General features: G+C 40.6%; 1 protein-coding gene across 1 annotated transcript in view; it reads left to right on the top strand.

Annotated features, from left to right (window-relative positions):
* The window catches only part of RIGI (RNA sensor RIG-I), a 74768-nt gene that overhangs the window by 36300 nt on the left and 19685 nt on the right, over window positions 1-18783 (top strand). Inside the window, exons 6-14 of the mRNA XM_064380690.1 lie at window positions 824-931; window positions 1536-1689; window positions 2223-2481; window positions 2802-2964; window positions 5435-5539; window positions 9245-9402; window positions 10377-10512; window positions 13923-14071; window positions 17964-18054. Coding sequence (XP_064236760.1) covers window positions 824-931; window positions 1536-1689; window positions 2223-2481; window positions 2802-2964; window positions 5435-5539; window positions 9245-9402; window positions 10377-10512; window positions 13923-14071; window positions 17964-18054 — 1323 coding nt within the window. The remainder of the gene's footprint in view (window positions 1-823; window positions 932-1535; window positions 1690-2222; window positions 2482-2801; window positions 2965-5434; window positions 5540-9244; window positions 9403-10376; window positions 10513-13922; window positions 14072-17963; window positions 18055-18783) is intronic.

The following is an 18783-nucleotide window of genomic DNA, read 5'->3' on the forward strand; positions in this document are numbered from 1 at the left end:
CTCCTGCCTCAGCCTCCCAAGTAGCTGGGACCATGGGCGTGTGTCACCACAACTGGCTAATTTTGTATATTTAGTAGAGATGGGGTTTCACCATGTCAGCCGAGTTGGTCTCTAACTCCTGACCTCAAGTGATCTGTCCACCTCGGCCTCCCAAAGTGCTGGGATTACAGGCATGAGCCAGCGTACCTGGCCCTTACATGTCTTTTCTGTGAGGGTAATTCACTTAACTTTTTAGAAATTTTCCCTTTCTCTAAAATGGGTAGGTTAGACTCAATAGACAATTTCCAAAGTCTTTGCTAGCTTTAATATTTTATATGCTTACCTGTTACTGAGATAAAGCCTTTGATTATTTTTTAAAACTTCGGGTTGTATTGAGAGAAAATGCCATTTGAGAACCTGAAGAAGGACAAAGCATTATTGCTACTTAAGAAATTCTTTTGGTAACAGTTTGGATTTCTTCAAAGATCTTGGGAGGATTTGTTGCTTTGTTCCATACAGCATTGCCTTTAACAAATGGACAACTTGTCTTGCCCAGAATCGGGCCATTCTTGCTGTGGTTTCTCTTTGTTAGGCTTCCATGATTGTATAAAAAATAATTAATGTTTGTTTTTTTTCTTTCTTACCATCAATACTTTGTCATTGAGAGAATTTTGTACTTCGGATTAGTGGAAAAGCTAGAATGGTTAACAAAGAAAGGATTCTAAACTGTCTCCAGTGAGGCTCTTCTTGCTGGAGTCAGAATTTGTGGACTTTAGACTGTGGCTATTTCCCTGATTCCTCAGAGCAGGAGCTATTTGGTAATTTTGTTTCTTTTGTATTCCAGAAGTGTCTGATACAAACTTGTACAGCTCATTTAAACCAAGAAGTTACCAATTAGAGCTTGCTTTGCCTGCCAAGAAAGGAAAAAACACCATAATCTGTGCTCCTACAGGTAAACCAGTTGCTGTCACTTACATAGTTTTTGTTTGTTCCTTTTTGTTCTTTTATTGAATACTGGGACAGAATGGGCAAGTTTCGGTTTTTTCCTTGTTCCCTGTGTCTTTTGAAAAAACTGTCCTAATAACATAATCCTAATGTATTTTATGGGACATGGGAAAGTAAAGAAAAGTGCCCTCTGTTAGCTTGCTTTTGGGTTCTGGCTGTTTGCATGCTATCTAGGGAGTAGCTTGATATTTTGTAGTCATAGTGTAAATTCCAATTACATTGGAGGTAAACTCTAAATTGAGATTTTAAACTTAAAATGATTTATTTAACTGTTCTAAAAGGTCAAAGGGAGTGGTTATGAGAAATTTTGATAGAAGTTAAAATTTTTGTGGAGCTTTCACTGTCAAAACTATAAGCAGATTATATTAAGATTCTAAGACTTTTTTGGTCTTAAAAAGGTATAAAAGATGTGGAAAAAGATAATTAAGCCCATCTAAATTATCAATTAGTCAGCTCTGTGGTATTAGAAGAGCCAAAAATAAATGCCTTTTTAGAGAAATATCTAATATCATATGAGTTACATGTTTTCTTTTCTCCTTACACGTTAAAAGGTTGTGGAAAAACCTTTGTTGCACTCCTTATATGTGAACATCATCTTAAAAAATTCCCACAAGGACAAAAGGGGAAAGTTGTCTTTTTTGCTAATCAGATCCCAGTGTATGAACAGCAGAAATCTGTATTCTCAACATATTTTGAAAGACTTGGGTAGGTATACTAGTTGGTTCAACTTCTTTTTCTTCAGCTTCATGTAATTGATACGATTTCTGTTTTATTTTTGAAAATGATTTTAAAAAATTTATATTAGATTCAACTTTTATATAATCAGGATATAATTCATTCATGAATTCAAGTCTTTTTTGTTATATGTGCCAGAAGTCTTAAACTCCCCTGGTTTGCCCTTGTATGGGGAGTAAATGACTTCAGGGATAAATGTGATGTTTAAGTGGCACATTTAACTTCTTTAGTGATTTTATAATTTATTTGATATTACTCTTTTAAGTTTTCTTTTCTCTCTTAGTGACTTAATATATACCACTATAAGTTACAACTAGCTTGGATTTATTGATCACTTACTATGTGTCAGGCTAAGCACTTACTATGTGCTAAGGACTTGACTACAGCCATACTCCTTTTGGACTCAGGGAGAACTTAATCAGTTGATGTTCTGATCTAGCATTTCATCTTCATGGTTCCGTATTCACCTTTTGGTTGGTAATATGGAATTTCTGTCATTTCAGGTATAGAGTTACAGGCATTTCTGGAGCAACAGCTGAGGATGTCCCAGTGAAACAGATTGTTGAGAACAACGACATCATCATTTTAACTCCACAGATTCTTGTGAACAACCTTAAAAATGGAACAATTCCATCACTGTTGGTCTTTACTTTGATGATATTTGATGAATGCCACAACACTAGTAAACAACATCCATACAATATGATCATGTTCAATTATCTAGATCAGAAACTTGGAGGATCTTCAGGCCCACTGCCCCAGGTATCTCCAAAGTCAGACAAATTCTTCAGAAAAGCTATTATCTTCCTAACTTTTATTTACTTATCCTTGTGGCCACATTGAAGATGTCCTTCTCAGGTCCTAAGTCCATATTACACAACTCATTTTTAATTTTGGTTCATTTATTCATTTGTTCACTTAGTAAATACGCATTATATGCCTCCATGTACCATATGCTGTGTGTCAGTAAAAAACAAAAACAAAAAAGCCCTACTCCAGCAGGAAAGAGTTGTATGAGGGGTTGTGGAAACAAACATTGTGCTATTTCTCAGACATCTAATGATTTGGAATGCTTCTTGCAGGTCATTGGGCTGACCGCCTCGGTTGGTGTTGGGGATGCCAAAAACACAGATGAAGCTTTGGATTATATCTGCAAACTGTGTGCTTCTCTTGATGCGTCAGTGATAGCAACAGTTCAAGACAACCTGGAGGAACTGGAGCAAGTTGTTTATAAGCCCCAGAAGTGTAAGTTGGATCCAGGAACAAGCCCTTTGAGATTTGGTTACTCTCTGCTAGCAGTAGTTCAGAGCCATATAGATGAACACTGAACTTTGACTCTTTCTCTGTTTAGTAGAAAATATTTAACTCTGAACTTGAGTAATAGTCACATTTTTAGCCTCTCTCTCTAACTGAGCTCTCTTCCCAAGCAATGGATCAACCTCAGAAGTGGCCCGTAGAGAGCAAACGTTCTTCCTCTTTGGTTCCAAAAACCTCTTATAAAGGTATTAGCGATGCAAAAGAGATGATGAGAGAATTTAGGCATCAGATAGCCAAGAGCTGGGCTCAGCCTTTTCCCATGGTCTGTGCCCGTATGGTCATCACTGTTTGAATATGTATTTGATCGTTTTAGTTGAAATGGAATGATCTGAATTCATGATATCCTTCCTCAAAAGATCAGATATGATTATTTTTTTTTTTGAGATGTGGTCTTGCTCTGTCACCCAGCCTGGAGTGCAGTGGCATGTCTCAGCTCACTGCAACCTCTGCCTCCTGGGTTCAAGCGATTCTCCTGCCTCAGCCTCCCAAGTAGCTGGGATTACAGGCACCTACCACTGACCCTGGCTAATTTTTGTATTTTTAGTAGAGACAGGGTTTCATCATGTTGGCCAGGATGGTTTCGAACTCCTGACCTCAGGTGATCCACCTGCTTCGGCCTCCCAAAGTGCTGGGATTACAGATGTGAGCCACCACGCCTGGCTGGATATGAATTTGTAATAAGACTAACAACTGATGATTGATGTTATTTTTATACTAACCCTGCAAAGAAGAGAGGGGTACAGAAAATATATATGATTACACCCTTGCTCTCTGAGTAGTATGTGACTGTATGTCTGAGGTAGAACAAATCCACATGGAATAGGGAGTGTTGTAGGTAAGCTGCTTTTCGAAGGCTGCTTGTAAGGAGTGTGATGTACCCAATCCCAACTTTTCAGGGTCACATATGAATTTCTTTACAATCCTACTCCTCCTGCCCTCTGAGCTTCATCGCCTCCAAACATTCATAAACCCAACCACGTCGCATTCCTCTGGGCTCCTCAAACATGCCCTGTGCTTTCTCTCTCCAAGCTTTTGTCTGTGCTTCCTTTGTACATCACTGCTCTTTTTTTTTCTTTTTCTTTGCCAAGTCGTGATGGAATATAGATGACTACTCTTGCTTTTCTTTCTTCTTCCTGTATTTATTGTACAACTGTGACTTCTCTGGAAGAATTAGGTGTTTGCCTGTGTTTTGTGACACTTTTCATGTCCTACTTCTTTTTTTTTTTTTTTTTTTTGAGGCAGAGTCTCACAGTGTTGCCTAGGCTGGAGTGTAGTAGCATGATCTTGGTTCACTGCTGCAACCTCCACCTCCTGGGTTCAAATGTTTCTCCTGCCTCAGCCTCGTGAGTAGCTGGAATTACAAGCATGTGCCACTATGCCCAGCTAATTTTTTGTATTTTTTAGTAGAGACGGGATTTTGCCATGTTGGCCAGCCAGGCTGGTCTTGAACTCCTGACCTCAAATGATCCACCCTCCTTGGCCTCCCAAAGTGGTGGGATTACAAGCGTGAGCCACTGCACCCAGCCACACTTTGCATGTACTTCTGTTACAGAACTCTGCTGTAGTTAGTTAGCCATGTATATTCCTCTCCTCTAAGATCACAGCCCTCTATGGAGCATGGTGTGTGTTCTTTCAACTGTTTAAACCAAAGCATGGCACATAGTAGGCAATTAATAATTAGGCTGAAATAATACACTGATAAATGGTAGGATCAGTGTGAATACCGCTGGAGGCTGTGTGGGGAGGGAGAATATCAAAGCACAGAGACGGGGTTAGATTGTGACACCTGAGGAGACATGAAAGATGCCAGCCTCATCAGAGAAGAGGTTACAGGACAGACACAGTAAGAAGCTGGTTAGGCCAGATGCGGTGGCTCACATCTGTAATACCAGCACTTTGGGAGGCTGAGGCGGGTGGATCACAAAGTCAGGAGTTCGAGACCAGCCTGGCTAAGATGGTGAAACCCCATCTCTACTAAAAATACAAAAATTAGCTGGGTGTAGTGGTGCGTACCTGTAGTCCCAGCTACTCAGGAGGCTGAGGCAGAAGAATCACTTGAACCTGGGAGGCGGAGGTTGCAGTGAGTGAGATTGCACCACTGTGCTCCAGCCTAGGCAACAGAGCGAGACTTTGTCTCAAAAAATAAAAAAAATAGCTGGTTAGATCTACAGATCTAATGTGAAAGACAGATGTTAAAATCAATACAGGAAGCAACAGGGAACCATTGCAAGGTTTTTGAGCATTTGTTATATCTAGACCACCTGCCAGTGAGCCTGGAACCTAAGGTTTTTCAGGGGATTTAACAAAGGCAGAGAAAGGTTTGAGAAATATCTACTTTGAACTACAGTCTGTCCTTCCTGAAAATATACTCACTCTTTTTTTTTTTTAATATCTCTAGTTTTCAGGAAAGTGGAATCACGGATTAGCAACAAATTTAAATGCATCATAGCTCAGCTGATGAGGGAGACAGAGAGTCTGGCAAAGAGAATCTGCAAAGACCTCGGTAAGATAAATCTCATATTTTGTGTTTTCTGTGTTTGAGAATAGCCATATATTGTTCACTATGGTCTTTTTACATTCTCCTTAGTTCCGACAATGTCAAGACCATATCCAGAGATTGTCTTCCTTAATTATATGTTATTTAGAAGCCTTATATGTCCTCCTTATTCTCTCTTTTTTTTCCTTTTTAAATCCAAAGTAAGTTCATCTGGACACATGCACCTGAAAAACAACCATACTTAAGTCAGTTCATTGCCTTCTTGACCTTCTAAATCAGCTTTCCCTCCTGAGTTTTCTATTTACCTGAATGAAACCACCATTCCTTTGCTGGCTCAGATTCATACCTCGGGCTGATCACCTAGCACATTTCCCAGCACTAAAGGAGTGCGAGTAGAGATGGGCCAGGGGAAGACAGTGAGGGCCTGGCTTTGAATTTTATCCTAAAAACAATGGGAAAGAAATGAGAATTTAAAACTGATTAGTGATGTAATAAAGATATTAGTAAATGAGCAGGACCAGACAGAAGTCCAGTAGAGATGGACTGGAGAAGGAAGGAGACATGTGAGATGCTTCCAACTGGGAATGTTAGCACTGGATGGCTAACCAGATTTGGGTGGGGCTGAGGGAGGGGCAGGAAGGGTCGATTTCTCCTTAGGCTTCTGGCTTAGGCACCTGTATGAATGCCAGTGGGTGGTCCCAGTTCCAGGACTAGCAGCAGTCTTGGCAGGTGCAAAGTGAGTTTCGAGTTTTAGAGATGTTGAATGTGATGTCTGTAAGACATGTCGTGGTGTCTCTCCTCACACTTATTTTGCTTTTCTCTCCCCTTTTCATTCACAGTTTAATTTCTATTCCGACTATTCTAACAGGCTTCTAGCTGGTTTTGCCTCCCTGAACTCTCTCTGCCTTTCAATCCCTCATGAACTAGTCTTCATCTTCATGAATACATTTTATCATGTCACTGTTCTGCTTAAAAACCCTTTGCCTACAGGGTAATCTTCACACCTCTAACCTGCAGTCTGAGCTCGGCCTGAACAACCAGGTTCTATGTATCTTTCCAGTGTTATCCTCCTACTACCCTACCTGAATCCTTTGATTTAGCAGTTCCCCGAATGTGTTCATGCATATGTTTATTCATTTAGTGCTAAGGAATGTGCTAGGTGATGGGAATACAGCACGAACCCTAAGACACAGCCCCTGCCCTCAAGGCATTTCTAGTCTAATGGTAAAGACAAAATTAGGTAAGTAGTAATGATAATAAAGCAGCTGGTGTGGTGGGGTGATAAGGGGTGTTTCAGGCAGAGGGAATAGCATATGCAATGGCTGGGAGACTAGAAAGAGTATGGGGACTTCCATTAGTCCTGTAAAATGCAGAAGTGAGAGTGGCCAGAAATGAGAAGCAAAAGCAAACAGATGCTAGATCATGGGGAGGAGCCTGTGAGCTGGGGCAGGACTTTGGCTGGAGGAATCCACTCAAGGCTTTTAAGCAATGGGCAAACTCCCTCTAACTGCTGGGTAGAGAATGGGTTGGAAGGAACAAGGCAAGAGGAAGGGAGACCAGTTTGGAGGTTGTCATGTTATCCAGTGGCACACTGATGTGCTCTGAATTGGGGAAGTAGCAGAAGGATGGAGAGATGGTGATGGAGTCACATGAGTTTCTATTTTCTTACTCCTCCTACCTCAGGTACCCTGCCTCCACCTTTTTGCCAGTCCAAATCCAGTTAGTTGCTCATTTCTAAATTGCTTAGGCTATTTTGACACCTACCCACATTCAATCAGCATTTCTTGGCTCATCATCTTTACTGCTGGCCACCTTGTTATAGCTGCATCTTGGAAAGAAGCATGTCAGTACTTTTGTTTGGGTAGCCTCCATTGTTCCTATTACTGAAAATGAATGAGTGAGGGGAAGAATTTAACCCAGAAATGTAGCTCTTGCTTATGACTTTTTTTGTACTGTGCTCTTCACGAGGAGCCTGGGGAACTGATGCCAGAGTAACTCACAGACTCAGCTTCTTGAGAACACAGCCATATCCTCATCGTCTTTTTATCCCCAGCACCTTGCACAGAGCCTGGACCACAGCAGATGCTCCAGCTGTGAACCAAGCAACTGAGGCTTAGCCTAGGAGATGCACACAGACAGATGTATCCATAAGTATCTTTTGAGGGCCTATTCTATTCTTGGCCCTGTGAATGCTGCTCTGGAGAACGGAAGGCCCAAGTTCACAGCAAAGCAGAACATAGGCTGTGCTGAGTTCTAAATCTCCTATCTATCTATCTATGAATGAATGAATGAGACAGAGTCTCACTGTCACCAGGCTGGAGTGCAGTGGTGCAATGTTAGCTCACTTCAGCCTCTGCTTCCTGGGTTTAAGCAATTCTTCTGCCTCAGCCTCCCGAGTAGCTGGGACTACAGGCGTGAGCCACCACGCCCAGCTAAGTTTTGTATTTTTAGTAGAGATGGGGTTTCACCATGTTGGCCAGCATGGTCTTGATCTTTGACCTAGTGATCTGCCCACTTCAGCCTCCCAAAGTGCTGGGATTACAGGCTTGAGCCATGGTGCCGGCCAATCTCTTGCTTTTATGTATCCTTTTCTGATGAAGCTCTTGAAATCTGTTATTTTTACTCACTTACTCATTTTTAAAGGCAAAGTTGGGTTTTTCATGTCCATTGTTTTACTTCTGGACTTCTTGGTTGTCAGCTGATAGAACCAGTAGAGCTTGGGCATCTGACACATGGGTTTGAATTCCTGCCCTTTCTCCACGTACTTGCTGTGTAAGTTTAGGTAAATTACTAAGCTTTTCTGAATTTTAGTTTCCTGATATATGAAATGTAATATGTAACTCAGGGTTGTAAAAATTAAATGAAATTATGAATGTAAGGTTCTTTGATTCTTGGTACATAGTACTCAAGAAACACACACACACATAATATGTATCTCAGGGTTGTGAAAATTAAATGAAATTATGAATGTAAGGTACTTTGATTCTTGGTACATAGTACTTAAGAAACACACCCATCCACCCACCCATCCACAAGATGCACTGCTTAAAACTCCTGAGAGGGAACAAGGCAAGAGGTAGGAAGACCAGTTTGGAGGTCGTCATATTATCCAGCAGCACATTGATGTGTTCTGAATAGTGGAAGTAGCAGAAGGATGGAGAGATGGTGATGGAATCACTTGAGTTTCTATTTTCTTACTCCTCCCACCTCATGTACCCTGCCTCCACCTTTTCACCAGTCTGAATCTAGTTAAATCTACTTAAGTCTAGTTAAAACTCATATTATTTCAGGAGGAATACCCTGTTTATACAGAGTAAGAAAGAAAATTAGGCCAGGTGCAGTGGCTCACGCCTGTAATCCCAACACTTTGGGCGGCCAGGGCAGGCGGATCACCTGAGGTCAGGAGTTCGAAACCAGTCTGACCAACATGGTGGAACCCTGTCTCTACTAAAAATACAAAAATTAGCCTGGCATGGTGGCATATGACTGTAATCTCAGCTACTCAGCAGCCTGAGGCAGGAGAATCACTTGAACCAGGGAGGCAGAGGTTGCTGTGAGCCAAGATCGTGCCATTGCGCTCCAGCCTGGGCAACAGAGCGAGACTCTGCCTCAAAAAAAAAAAAAAAAAAAATTAGAGGATGAGGCCTGTTTATATCCCTAAATGACTGACCATATGACACAGTGACAAACTTTTTTTTTTTTTTTCCCCAGAAAACTTATCTCAAATTCAAAATAGGGAATTTGGAACACAAAAATATGAACAATGGATTGTTACAGTTCAGAAAGCATGCATGGTGTTCCAGATGCCAGACAAAGATGAAGAGAGCAGGATTTGTAAAGCCCTGTTTTTGTACACTTCACATTTGCGGGTATGTTCCTCCTTTTGAAAGTCGTATTCTGGTCGCAGCACCTACTGGGAGTGGCACTGTGGAAGCCAAGATGACAACTTCTCATCCTGTCCCCAAGAGCTCGATTAGGAACCTTTCCAGAAAGTTCTTAGGAAGCAAACTCCAAAAGTTGCCCCATTCAGCATCATCTCAGTTTGCTTTCTGAAATTTCACACTGGAGGCAATAGGACTGAAACAAACACTCAGAATCTATGCCATGCCTCTAGCATTAACTGTCATGGTTCGAAAAAAATTGGGTGATGGTTAGAGAACATTATTCCAGAAACGTGACCAGTCCAGTGACAGCCATCTTTAAAGTTCAGCAGGTGGGTTCTGTTGCCATGTCCTGAAGCATACGTTTCTTCACCTTTGGTGATGCCCCATGCTCAGAAATCCAGGTTCTCTGGCTAACCAAGAAGTTAAGGAACTACAGTGACAGCCATCAGTTCTGCTTATCCAGCCATTGAGAATATTTTTAAATGCATTCAATCAGCATGCATTTGTAGAATTTTAATTAGCTTAGTTGAACAGTTGATGGAGGTGGTCAGGGCCATCATTTTGAAGGTGCACTGACAATTTGGTGATGGCTCGAGATGTATATAGAAATCAAATGAAATGCTGGAATTATGAGGCAGGTTGGTGTGGAAGTTGATGTACTTTCATTATTTTTTTAAATTTGATAGGTGTTTTTCAGCAGTTTTTCTTAGGTAGAATTCAAGAATCCAAAGTGATTATAATTAATGTAACCAGCTGATTGTGTTTTTTTAAAACAGTATTTGGTTCAAATGTATTGTTACAGGACTGTTAGAAGCCATTCATCTTTAAAAAAAAGCTAAGTTGGAATAGATTTGAAAAGTTTCCTTAAAACTAATTCTTTAAATACAATGAATTGAACTTAAGTACAGTGAATGTGGTAGACATTGGAAGCATATTGAGACAGTTTTTGCTTTCAACAGAAATATAATGATGCCCTCATTATCAGTGAGCACGCACGAGTGAAGGACGCTCTGCATTACTTGAAAGACTTCTTCAGCAATGTCCGGGCAGCAGGATTCGATGAGACTGAGCAAGATCTTACTCAGAGATTTGAAGGTGGGTGATGGTTTCAGAGGAGGAGCCACTGGGGCCTGGTGACTGGATTGGCAATACAAACATGTATTATATTTAATATACATAAACTTGGGAATGCTTAGGGAGTTGTCCTGGATGTAGGAAGGTGTAGATGGTAGGACTATTTAGCTTCAGTGAAATCTAGTACCTATAGAAAGATTCTGTTGTTATACTGTTCCCTATTTAGAAGAAGGAAAAAACAATGGGATTTGCAAAGGGTGTTTCCCATATGGTTCATAGACAGTTGCATTCTTTTGGTTTAACATTCTTTTTTAGTAATTTTAAAAAATAAGAAAAAGTGTTAATGATATTAAAAAGACTATAATTTACATATACTTGAATTTTTTTTTTTTTTGAGATGGAGTCTTGCTCTGTTGCCCAGGGTTGAGTGCAGTGGCTCAATCGTGGCTCACTGCAACCTCTGCTTCCCAGACGCAGGCAAGTACTTGTGTCTCAGCCTCCCAAGTAACCGGGACTGCAGGTGTATGCCAGCACACCCGGCTAATTTTTGTATTTTTAGTAGAGACGGGGTTTTGCCATGTTGACCAGATTGGCCTCGAACTCCTGACCTCAAGTGATCCACCTGCCTTGGCCTCCCAAAGTGCTGGGATTAATAGGCATGAGCCACTGCACTTGGCCTATATATACTTTTATATAAAGAGAAACCCAAAATGGCGCGTTATCTCACTGCCCGAATATGATTAAAAAAATAGATATGAAACAAAAAAAAAGTTTTCCCTCTCCCTGTTTTGAATTCTTTTCCCAAAGATAATTACTGCTAATAATTTTGGGTTTTCTTGGCCTGTAAGTATTTATTGTACATAATGTGTAACCAGTGCTGTGCTGGTAAACATTTAACAACCCACTGGGGAAAAAAAATGTATGTATTTTTATATATATGCTTGTGTGTGTGTGTGTGTGTGTGTGTATATATATGTACATAAGCTTATTTTATTGATACAGAAGATGTATACAGTGCACAATTTACAAATAATAAAAATATAATATTCTTTATTGTAAATTCCACAGAACCAGTTGACTCTCACAGAATGCTTTTGGTGGTTTTTGCAGAATTTTTGTATCCATGGCCAACCAAGGGTTGCAATGACAAAGTATAGTTCTTTTTTTTTTTTTGAGACAGAGTCTTGCCCTATTGCCCAGGCTAGAGTACAGTGGCATGATCTCAGCTCACTGCAATCTCAGCTCACTGCCTCCTGGATTCAAGTGATTCTCCTGTCTCAGTCTCCTGAGTAGCTGGGATGACAGGTGCCCACTGCTGCGTCCAGTTGAGTTTTGCATTTTTAGTAGAGACTGGGTTTCATCATCTTGACAGGCTGGTTTCAAACTCCTGACCTTGTGATCTACCTGCCTCAGCCTCCCAAAGTGCAGGGATTACATATGTGAGCCACCATACCCAGCCAGAAGTATGGTTCTTTCTGATATGGTTGTTTGTACATATTTTCATTAATGCTAGAAGATGAAAATGAAAAAACAAAGGTGTATGTTGGAACTTAACTCGTTTGCCAATGATGCAAGCAATTTTTTGCTGAATTGTATAATAGTTTTTCAAAAACTGGGAGAGTATTTCCTGAGTATTTTGTGCTATTCACAATGTAATAGCTAAATTTAATCTGCATTATTTTTTGATTATGTTCCTAAGTCTGGACTGTCAATAATAAATTAAGCCGGGCATGGTGGCTCACACTAACTTGTAACTGTGACACTTTGGGAGGCTGAGGTGGGTGGATTGCTTGAGCTCAGGAGCTGGAGATCTGTTTGGGCAGCATGGCAAAACCCCATCTCTACAAAAAATACAAAAACTAGCTGAGCATAATGGTATGCCCCTGTGGTCCCAGCTACTTAGGAGGTTGAGGTGGGAGGATCACCTGAGCCTGGGAGGCAGAGGTTGCAGTGAGCCAAGATCGCACCACTGCACTACAGCTTGGATGATAGAGTGAGTTGTTGTCTCAGTCAGTCAGTCAAGCACTGATTTTTGGTGTTTTCTTGATTGCCATGGTATAACTGCTTCCACGGTAGTGAATTTCAAGCTACCAACATGATGTCATTGGACTAGTGTTAAAAAGAGATGAGCAGCAGCACATCATTTTATAGTATTTCTACCATACAAATACAATAGATGTAACTAACCTCAGAAGTGTAGATCATTGTAAAAAGTAATAAAATTTAACAATTGACTGGGCATGGTGGCTCACACCTGTAATGCTAGCGCTTTGGGAGGCTGAGGTGGGTAGGTCACTTGAGGTCAGGAGTTCAAGACCAGCCTGGGAAACATGGTGAAACTCCATCTCTACTAAAAATACAAAAAATTAGCCAGGTGTGGTGTCACGTACCTGTAATCCCCAGTTACTGGGGAGGTTGAGGCAGGAGAATCGCTTGAACTCAGGAGGCAGAGGTTGCAGTGAGCCAAGATTGTGCCACTGCACTCCAGCCTGGGAGACAGAATGAGACTCTATCTTAAAAAACAACAATAACAAAAAACAAACTACAACAATTGACTCCCATAGTCCCATAATCTGGTATAATCTGGCTGTAGCACACCCCTGCTTTGTAACTATATATATGTATTTTTTTTTCCTTTTCTTTTTTTTTTGAGACAGTATCTCTTTCTTAGGTTGGAGTGCAGTGGCAAGATCTCTCGGCTTACTCCAACCTCTGCCTCCCAGGTTCAAGTGATTCTCCTGTCTCATCCTCCTGAGGAGTTGGGATTACAGGTGCCCACCACTATGCCCGGCTAATTTTTGTGTTTTAAGTAGAGATGGGGTTTCACCATGTTGACCAGGCTGGTCTTGAATCCCTGACCTCAGGTGATCCGTCTGCCTTGGCCTCCCAAAGCTCGGATTACAGGTGTGAGCCACTGCACCCAGCCTAACTATATATATTTTTGAAGATGAGAGCATACTGAACATACTGTCCTTGCCTTGATTTTTTTAACCTTAAAGTATTTTCAATATCATATATATCATGTACATAGCTCCCTTATTAATTTTAACAGCCACATTGTATTAACATCAGATGCATAGCCCATGATCTATTGAACTGTTTCCCTATTGGGCACTTAGGTTTTCTGTTTTTCTTTTATATCCTACACAATGGTACAGTGAAATCCTTGGCGATCTCTTCCATAATTTTCTAAATATAACTGTGTCTCAAATTCTAGGTGTAGAATTATTGGATCAAAGGATGTGTGTGTATTATGTTTTGATAGATATTGCCAAATTGCCTCTTAAAAGGTTGTGCCAGTTTGAATCAGTGGTTATTACTCAAAATTCTGGTCAAAGATTTACAGATTAACCGAACAATAGCTAAAGGGCACAGTGTGTTCTAAATTTTTAGAATTGATAAGCCATTTATAAAATGTTTCCCATTTGCAGAAAAGCTGCAGGAACTAGAAAGTGTTTCCAGGGATCCCAGCAATGAGAACCCTAAACTCGAAGACCTCTGCTTCATCTTACGAGAAGAGTACCACTTAAACCCAGAGACAATAACAATTCTCTTTGTGAAAACCAGAGCACTTGTGGATGTAAGCTTTCTTTCTCCTTGTAGATAACAAATGAACCCAGCACTATGCATTGCAAAGATTGGGCTGGGTATGGTGGCTCACGCCTGTCATACCAGAAGTTTGGGAAGTCAAGGCAGGAGAATTGCTTGGGGCCAAGAGTTCAAGACCAGCCTGAGCAACATAGTGAGACCTCATCTCTTTTCTTTTTTTCTTTTGAGACGGAGTTTCACTCTTGTTACCCAGGCTGGAGTGCAATGGCGCAATCTCGGCTCACCGCAACCTTCGCCTCCTGGGTTCAGGCAATTTTCCTGCCTCAGCCTCCTGAGTAGCTGGGACTACAGGCACGCGCCACCATGCCCAGCTAATTTTTTGTATTTTTAGTAGAGACGGAGTTTCACCATGTTGACCAGGATGGTCTCGATCTCTTGACCTCGTGATCCACCCGCCTCGGCCTCCCAAAGTGCTGGGATTACAGGCGTGAGCCGCCGCGCCCGGCTCCTCATCTCTTAAAAAAGAAGAATTAGTTGGGTGTGGTGGTGTGCACTTGTATGTAGTTCCAGTTACTTGGGAGGCTAAAGGTGGAGGATTGCCTGAGGTTGCAGTGATTATGACAGTGTACTTCTGCACTTCAGCCTGAGCAACAGGGGTGGACCCTGTGTCTTTAAATAAAAAAAAACAAAAAAAAAGCCGTTTTCTCTTTATAATCAAGAAACTATGTGTATGTGTGGGTCTGTTTTGGGGTTCTCTGTTTGGTTCTGATTTTTTGTTTATCCTTACACGAATATTCTAATGCCTCACTGTCTTTTTTTTTCTTCTTCATTTAGAGACATGGTCTCACTCTGTCACCTAGGCTGGAATGCAGTGGCGCAATCATGGCTCACTGCAGCCTCAACCTCTCAAACTCAAGCGATTCTCCCACCTCAGCCACCTCTCCCACCATGCCTGGGACTATAGTCATGTGCCACCATGCCCAGCTTATTTATTTATTTTATTTTTGTAGAGATGGGGTCTTGCTGTGTTGCTCAGACTGGTCTTGAATTCCTGGCCTCACATAATCCTCCCACCTTGGTCTCCCAAAGTTGTGGGACCTGGCTTCATGCTGTCACTGTGTTAAGCATTCTAATTATAAGTCTTGCTACTTACAGAACAAGCACGTCTTCCTTTTTTTACTTTAAATGTTACTCATTTTATGGGTAGGTAATGATACTATATTTTTAATTTGCATTTCACGAATGATGAATGTGACTGAACATCTGTCTTATGCTTATCAGCTATCTGTATCTGCTTTGGTGAGGTGTCTGTTCAGATCTTTTGCCCATTTAAAAATTGGTTTATCATCTTACTGAGTTTTTGAGAATTCTTTTTATAGTCTGACAAAAGAAGTCCTCTGTCAGAAATGTGATTTGCAAATATTTTCTTCTGGTCTGTGGCTTGTCTTTTATTCTCTTTAACTATCTTTTGCAGATTGAAAGTTTTAAGTTTTAACAAAGTCCAGTATATCAGTTTTTTCTTTTATGGGTTTTTGCCTATGGTATTATCTCTAAAAATCTTTTGCTTACCTAAGGCCACAGAGATTCTAACTATGTTATCATCTAGAAAGTTACAGTTTTACATTTTACATTTGGGTCTGCAGTCAATTTTAAATTAATTTTGTATAAGTTGTGAGGTATTGGTTGAAATGCTTTCTTTTTTCGCTTTTTCCTTTTTGTATGTGGACATCCAGTTGTTCCAGTTTCGTATGTTGACAAGACTATCCTTTACTCATTGAATTGCCTTTGTAACTTCTGAAAACATCAGTTGACTCTATTTGCATAGATCTATTTCTGGATTCTCTATTTTATTGATCCATGCATATATCTCTTCACCCATTCCATGCTGTCTTGATTACTGTAGCTTGATAGTAAGTCTTGAAATGGGGCGATGTGAGTCCTCTAATTTTTTTTAAAGGTTGTTTTTAGCTACATTCCTTTGCCTTTCCATATACATTTTAGAGTCAGCTTGTCCACATCTACGAAAAGGTCCACTGGGATTTTATTGAATCTGAACATAAAATTGAGGCCAGATTTGGTGGCTCAAATGCCTGTAATCCAAGCACTTTGGGAGGCCACCATGGGCGGATCACTTGAAGTCAGGAGTTTGAGACCAACCTGGCCAACATGGAACCAACATGAAATCCTGTCTCTACTAAAAATACAAAAATTAGCCTGGCGTGGTGGCTTGCCCCTGTAATCCCAGATACTTGGGAGACTGAGGCAGGAGAATTGCTTGAACCTGGGAGGCAAAGGGTGTGGTGAGTTGAGATTGCACCACTGCACTCCAGCCTGGGTGACAGAGTGAGACTTGATCTTGAAAAAATATTTTAAAAAATACATAAAGATAAAATTGGGGAGAAATCACATCTTGACAATATTGAGTGTTCAAATCCATGACCATAGTATATCTCTTTATTTACATATGGCTTCTATATTAGTTATATATTGCTAAGGAACAATTACCCTAAAACTTAGTGTCTAGAAACAACGAACATTCATTATCTGACAATATCTATGAGCCATGAATCTGGAAACAGTTTAACTGGGTGTTTCTGGCTGAAGATCTCTCATGAGGCTGCAGTGAAGGTGTTGGCCAGGGCTTGACTCAAGACTTGACTGGAGAAGTTACTTCCAAACTCCTCTAATACGGCTGTTGGCAGATGGGCCTCTGAGTTCACTCATGTGGGCCTCTGCATAGGTCTACCTCACAGACAGGCAGTTGACTGTCTGTGAATGATCCCAGAGATTGAGAGAGAGGGTGTCTAATTTGGAAGCCACAGTCATAACTTCATCTTGGAAATGATGCCACATTGCATCTGTTGTATTTTATTCATTAGAAGCAAGTCAAGAAGTCCCCTTCACACTCAGGGGAGGGGATTACGTGAGGATCTGAATACAGAAGGTGGAGATCATTGAGGGCTACCTTAGAGGTGAATAACCACATGTTCTTTGGTTTATCAGTGTTTTGTCATTTTCAGCAGATTCTGCACATATTTTGTTAGACTTATACCTAGGTATTATTTTTTGATGCTATTATAAATGGTACTTTAAAAGTTTTGGTTTTGTTTTTTCTTTTTGAGACAGGGTCTCACTCTCATTGCTTAGGTTGGAGTATACTAGTGTGATCACAGCTCACTTGCAGCCTCAACCTCCCTGCCTCAGGTGATTCTCCCGTCTCAGCCTCCCCAGTAGCTGGGACTGCAGGTGTACACCACCACGCCCAGCTCTTACTTACTTATTTATTTATTTATTCTTGAGACAGAGTCTTGCTCTGTCACCCAGGCTGGAGTGCAGTGGCATGACCTCGGCTCACTGCAACCTCCGCCTTCCGGGTTCAAGAGATTCTCTGTACCTGGGACAACAGGTGCATGCTACCATGCCAAACTAATTCTCATATTTTTAGTAGAGATGGGGTTTTGTTGTCTCTCGAACTCCTGGGCTCTAGTGCCTCTCCTGCTTCAGCCTCCCAAAATGGTGAGATTATAAGTATGAGCCACTGTGTCCAGCACTTAAAAACTTTCGAAATTCCAGTAGTTTGTTGCTAGTATGTAGAAGTCAGTTGATTTATATATATTGATCTCATGTCCTACAGTCATGCTAAACTCATTTATTAATTCTACATAGCCACTATTTTGAACTTTGCTTTTTTCCCTTAAAAATGTTTTAGAGATTAAACCATATCAGATCACAGAGATCTATGCCATTATAGTTAATTATTACATACAGTTCAGTTCCAAAGTGCTTTTCTTCTCAGGTTTGTCAGTCTGAAAGTTGCATGTGTACTAACTTTAAGTTTTTTTCTTTTTGCATGTATTTCAATACTGAATTAATACAAATGATTTATAAGGAGTGTCCAACTGATAATTGCTTTTCATTTTCAGGCTTTAAAAAATTGGATTGAAGGAAATTCTAAACTCAGTTTTCTAAAACCTGGCATATTGACTGGACGTAGCAAAACAAATCAGAACACAGGTATTTATATATAGTGAATTAGATTTAGTGACTTATGTATTTAAGAATGTGTGTGTGTGTGTATGTATATATATATATATTTCAAATTCTGTTTTAATGCTTGTAACCGGAGAATCAAAAGCAGTAGGTGATTATACATATATATGGGAGGCGAATGTTTATGTATATGTGTCCACATATGCACACATACAGAGATTTCTTGGAATGAGTTACCTTACACAATTGGGCTTGCAGAGCAAGTCTGAAGTCTGTAGAGCAGGTAGTTAGGAAGGGACTATCAGGAACAAACTGGAAGCCCACAGGCATGAGCTGTTTGGAGTCTCTGAGCTGAGAAGGCCTAAGCTATCATTTAAAAGGCTTGCCTGATTAGACCAGGCGCACCTAGAGTGAACTCTCTTTTGATTTGACTTCAAGTCAACTGATTAGGGACTTGAATCATTTCTGTAAAATCTCTTTGGAGCAGTACCTTATGAATTACCAGGAACTGTTGTTTGGCCTAGCCAAGTTAATGCATCAAAAAGCCATCACAGTGCTCAAATGCCAAAAACCACTCCAGTCTCTTTCCTTGTAGATGTCACCTCCTCTCATATGTCCTGCAGACAAAGCCAACGTTGTTTTTTAAGTCCTGCTTGAGCATATTATTATCCTGCTCAAATTCTTAACCAGTAGATTAACTGGAAATAGAAATGTCTATTTCTGTTTTATTGTTGTTCTTTAAGCAGTAGATAT

This window comes from Aotus nancymaae, unplaced genomic scaffold, assembly GCF_030222135.1.
Source record: "Aotus nancymaae isolate 86718 unplaced genomic scaffold, 86718_ANA_hifiasm-v0.15.2.pri h1tg000003l, whole genome shotgun sequence".
In the NCBI taxonomy this organism is placed as follows: domain Eukaryota; kingdom Metazoa; phylum Chordata; class Mammalia; order Primates; family Aotidae; genus Aotus; species Aotus nancymaae.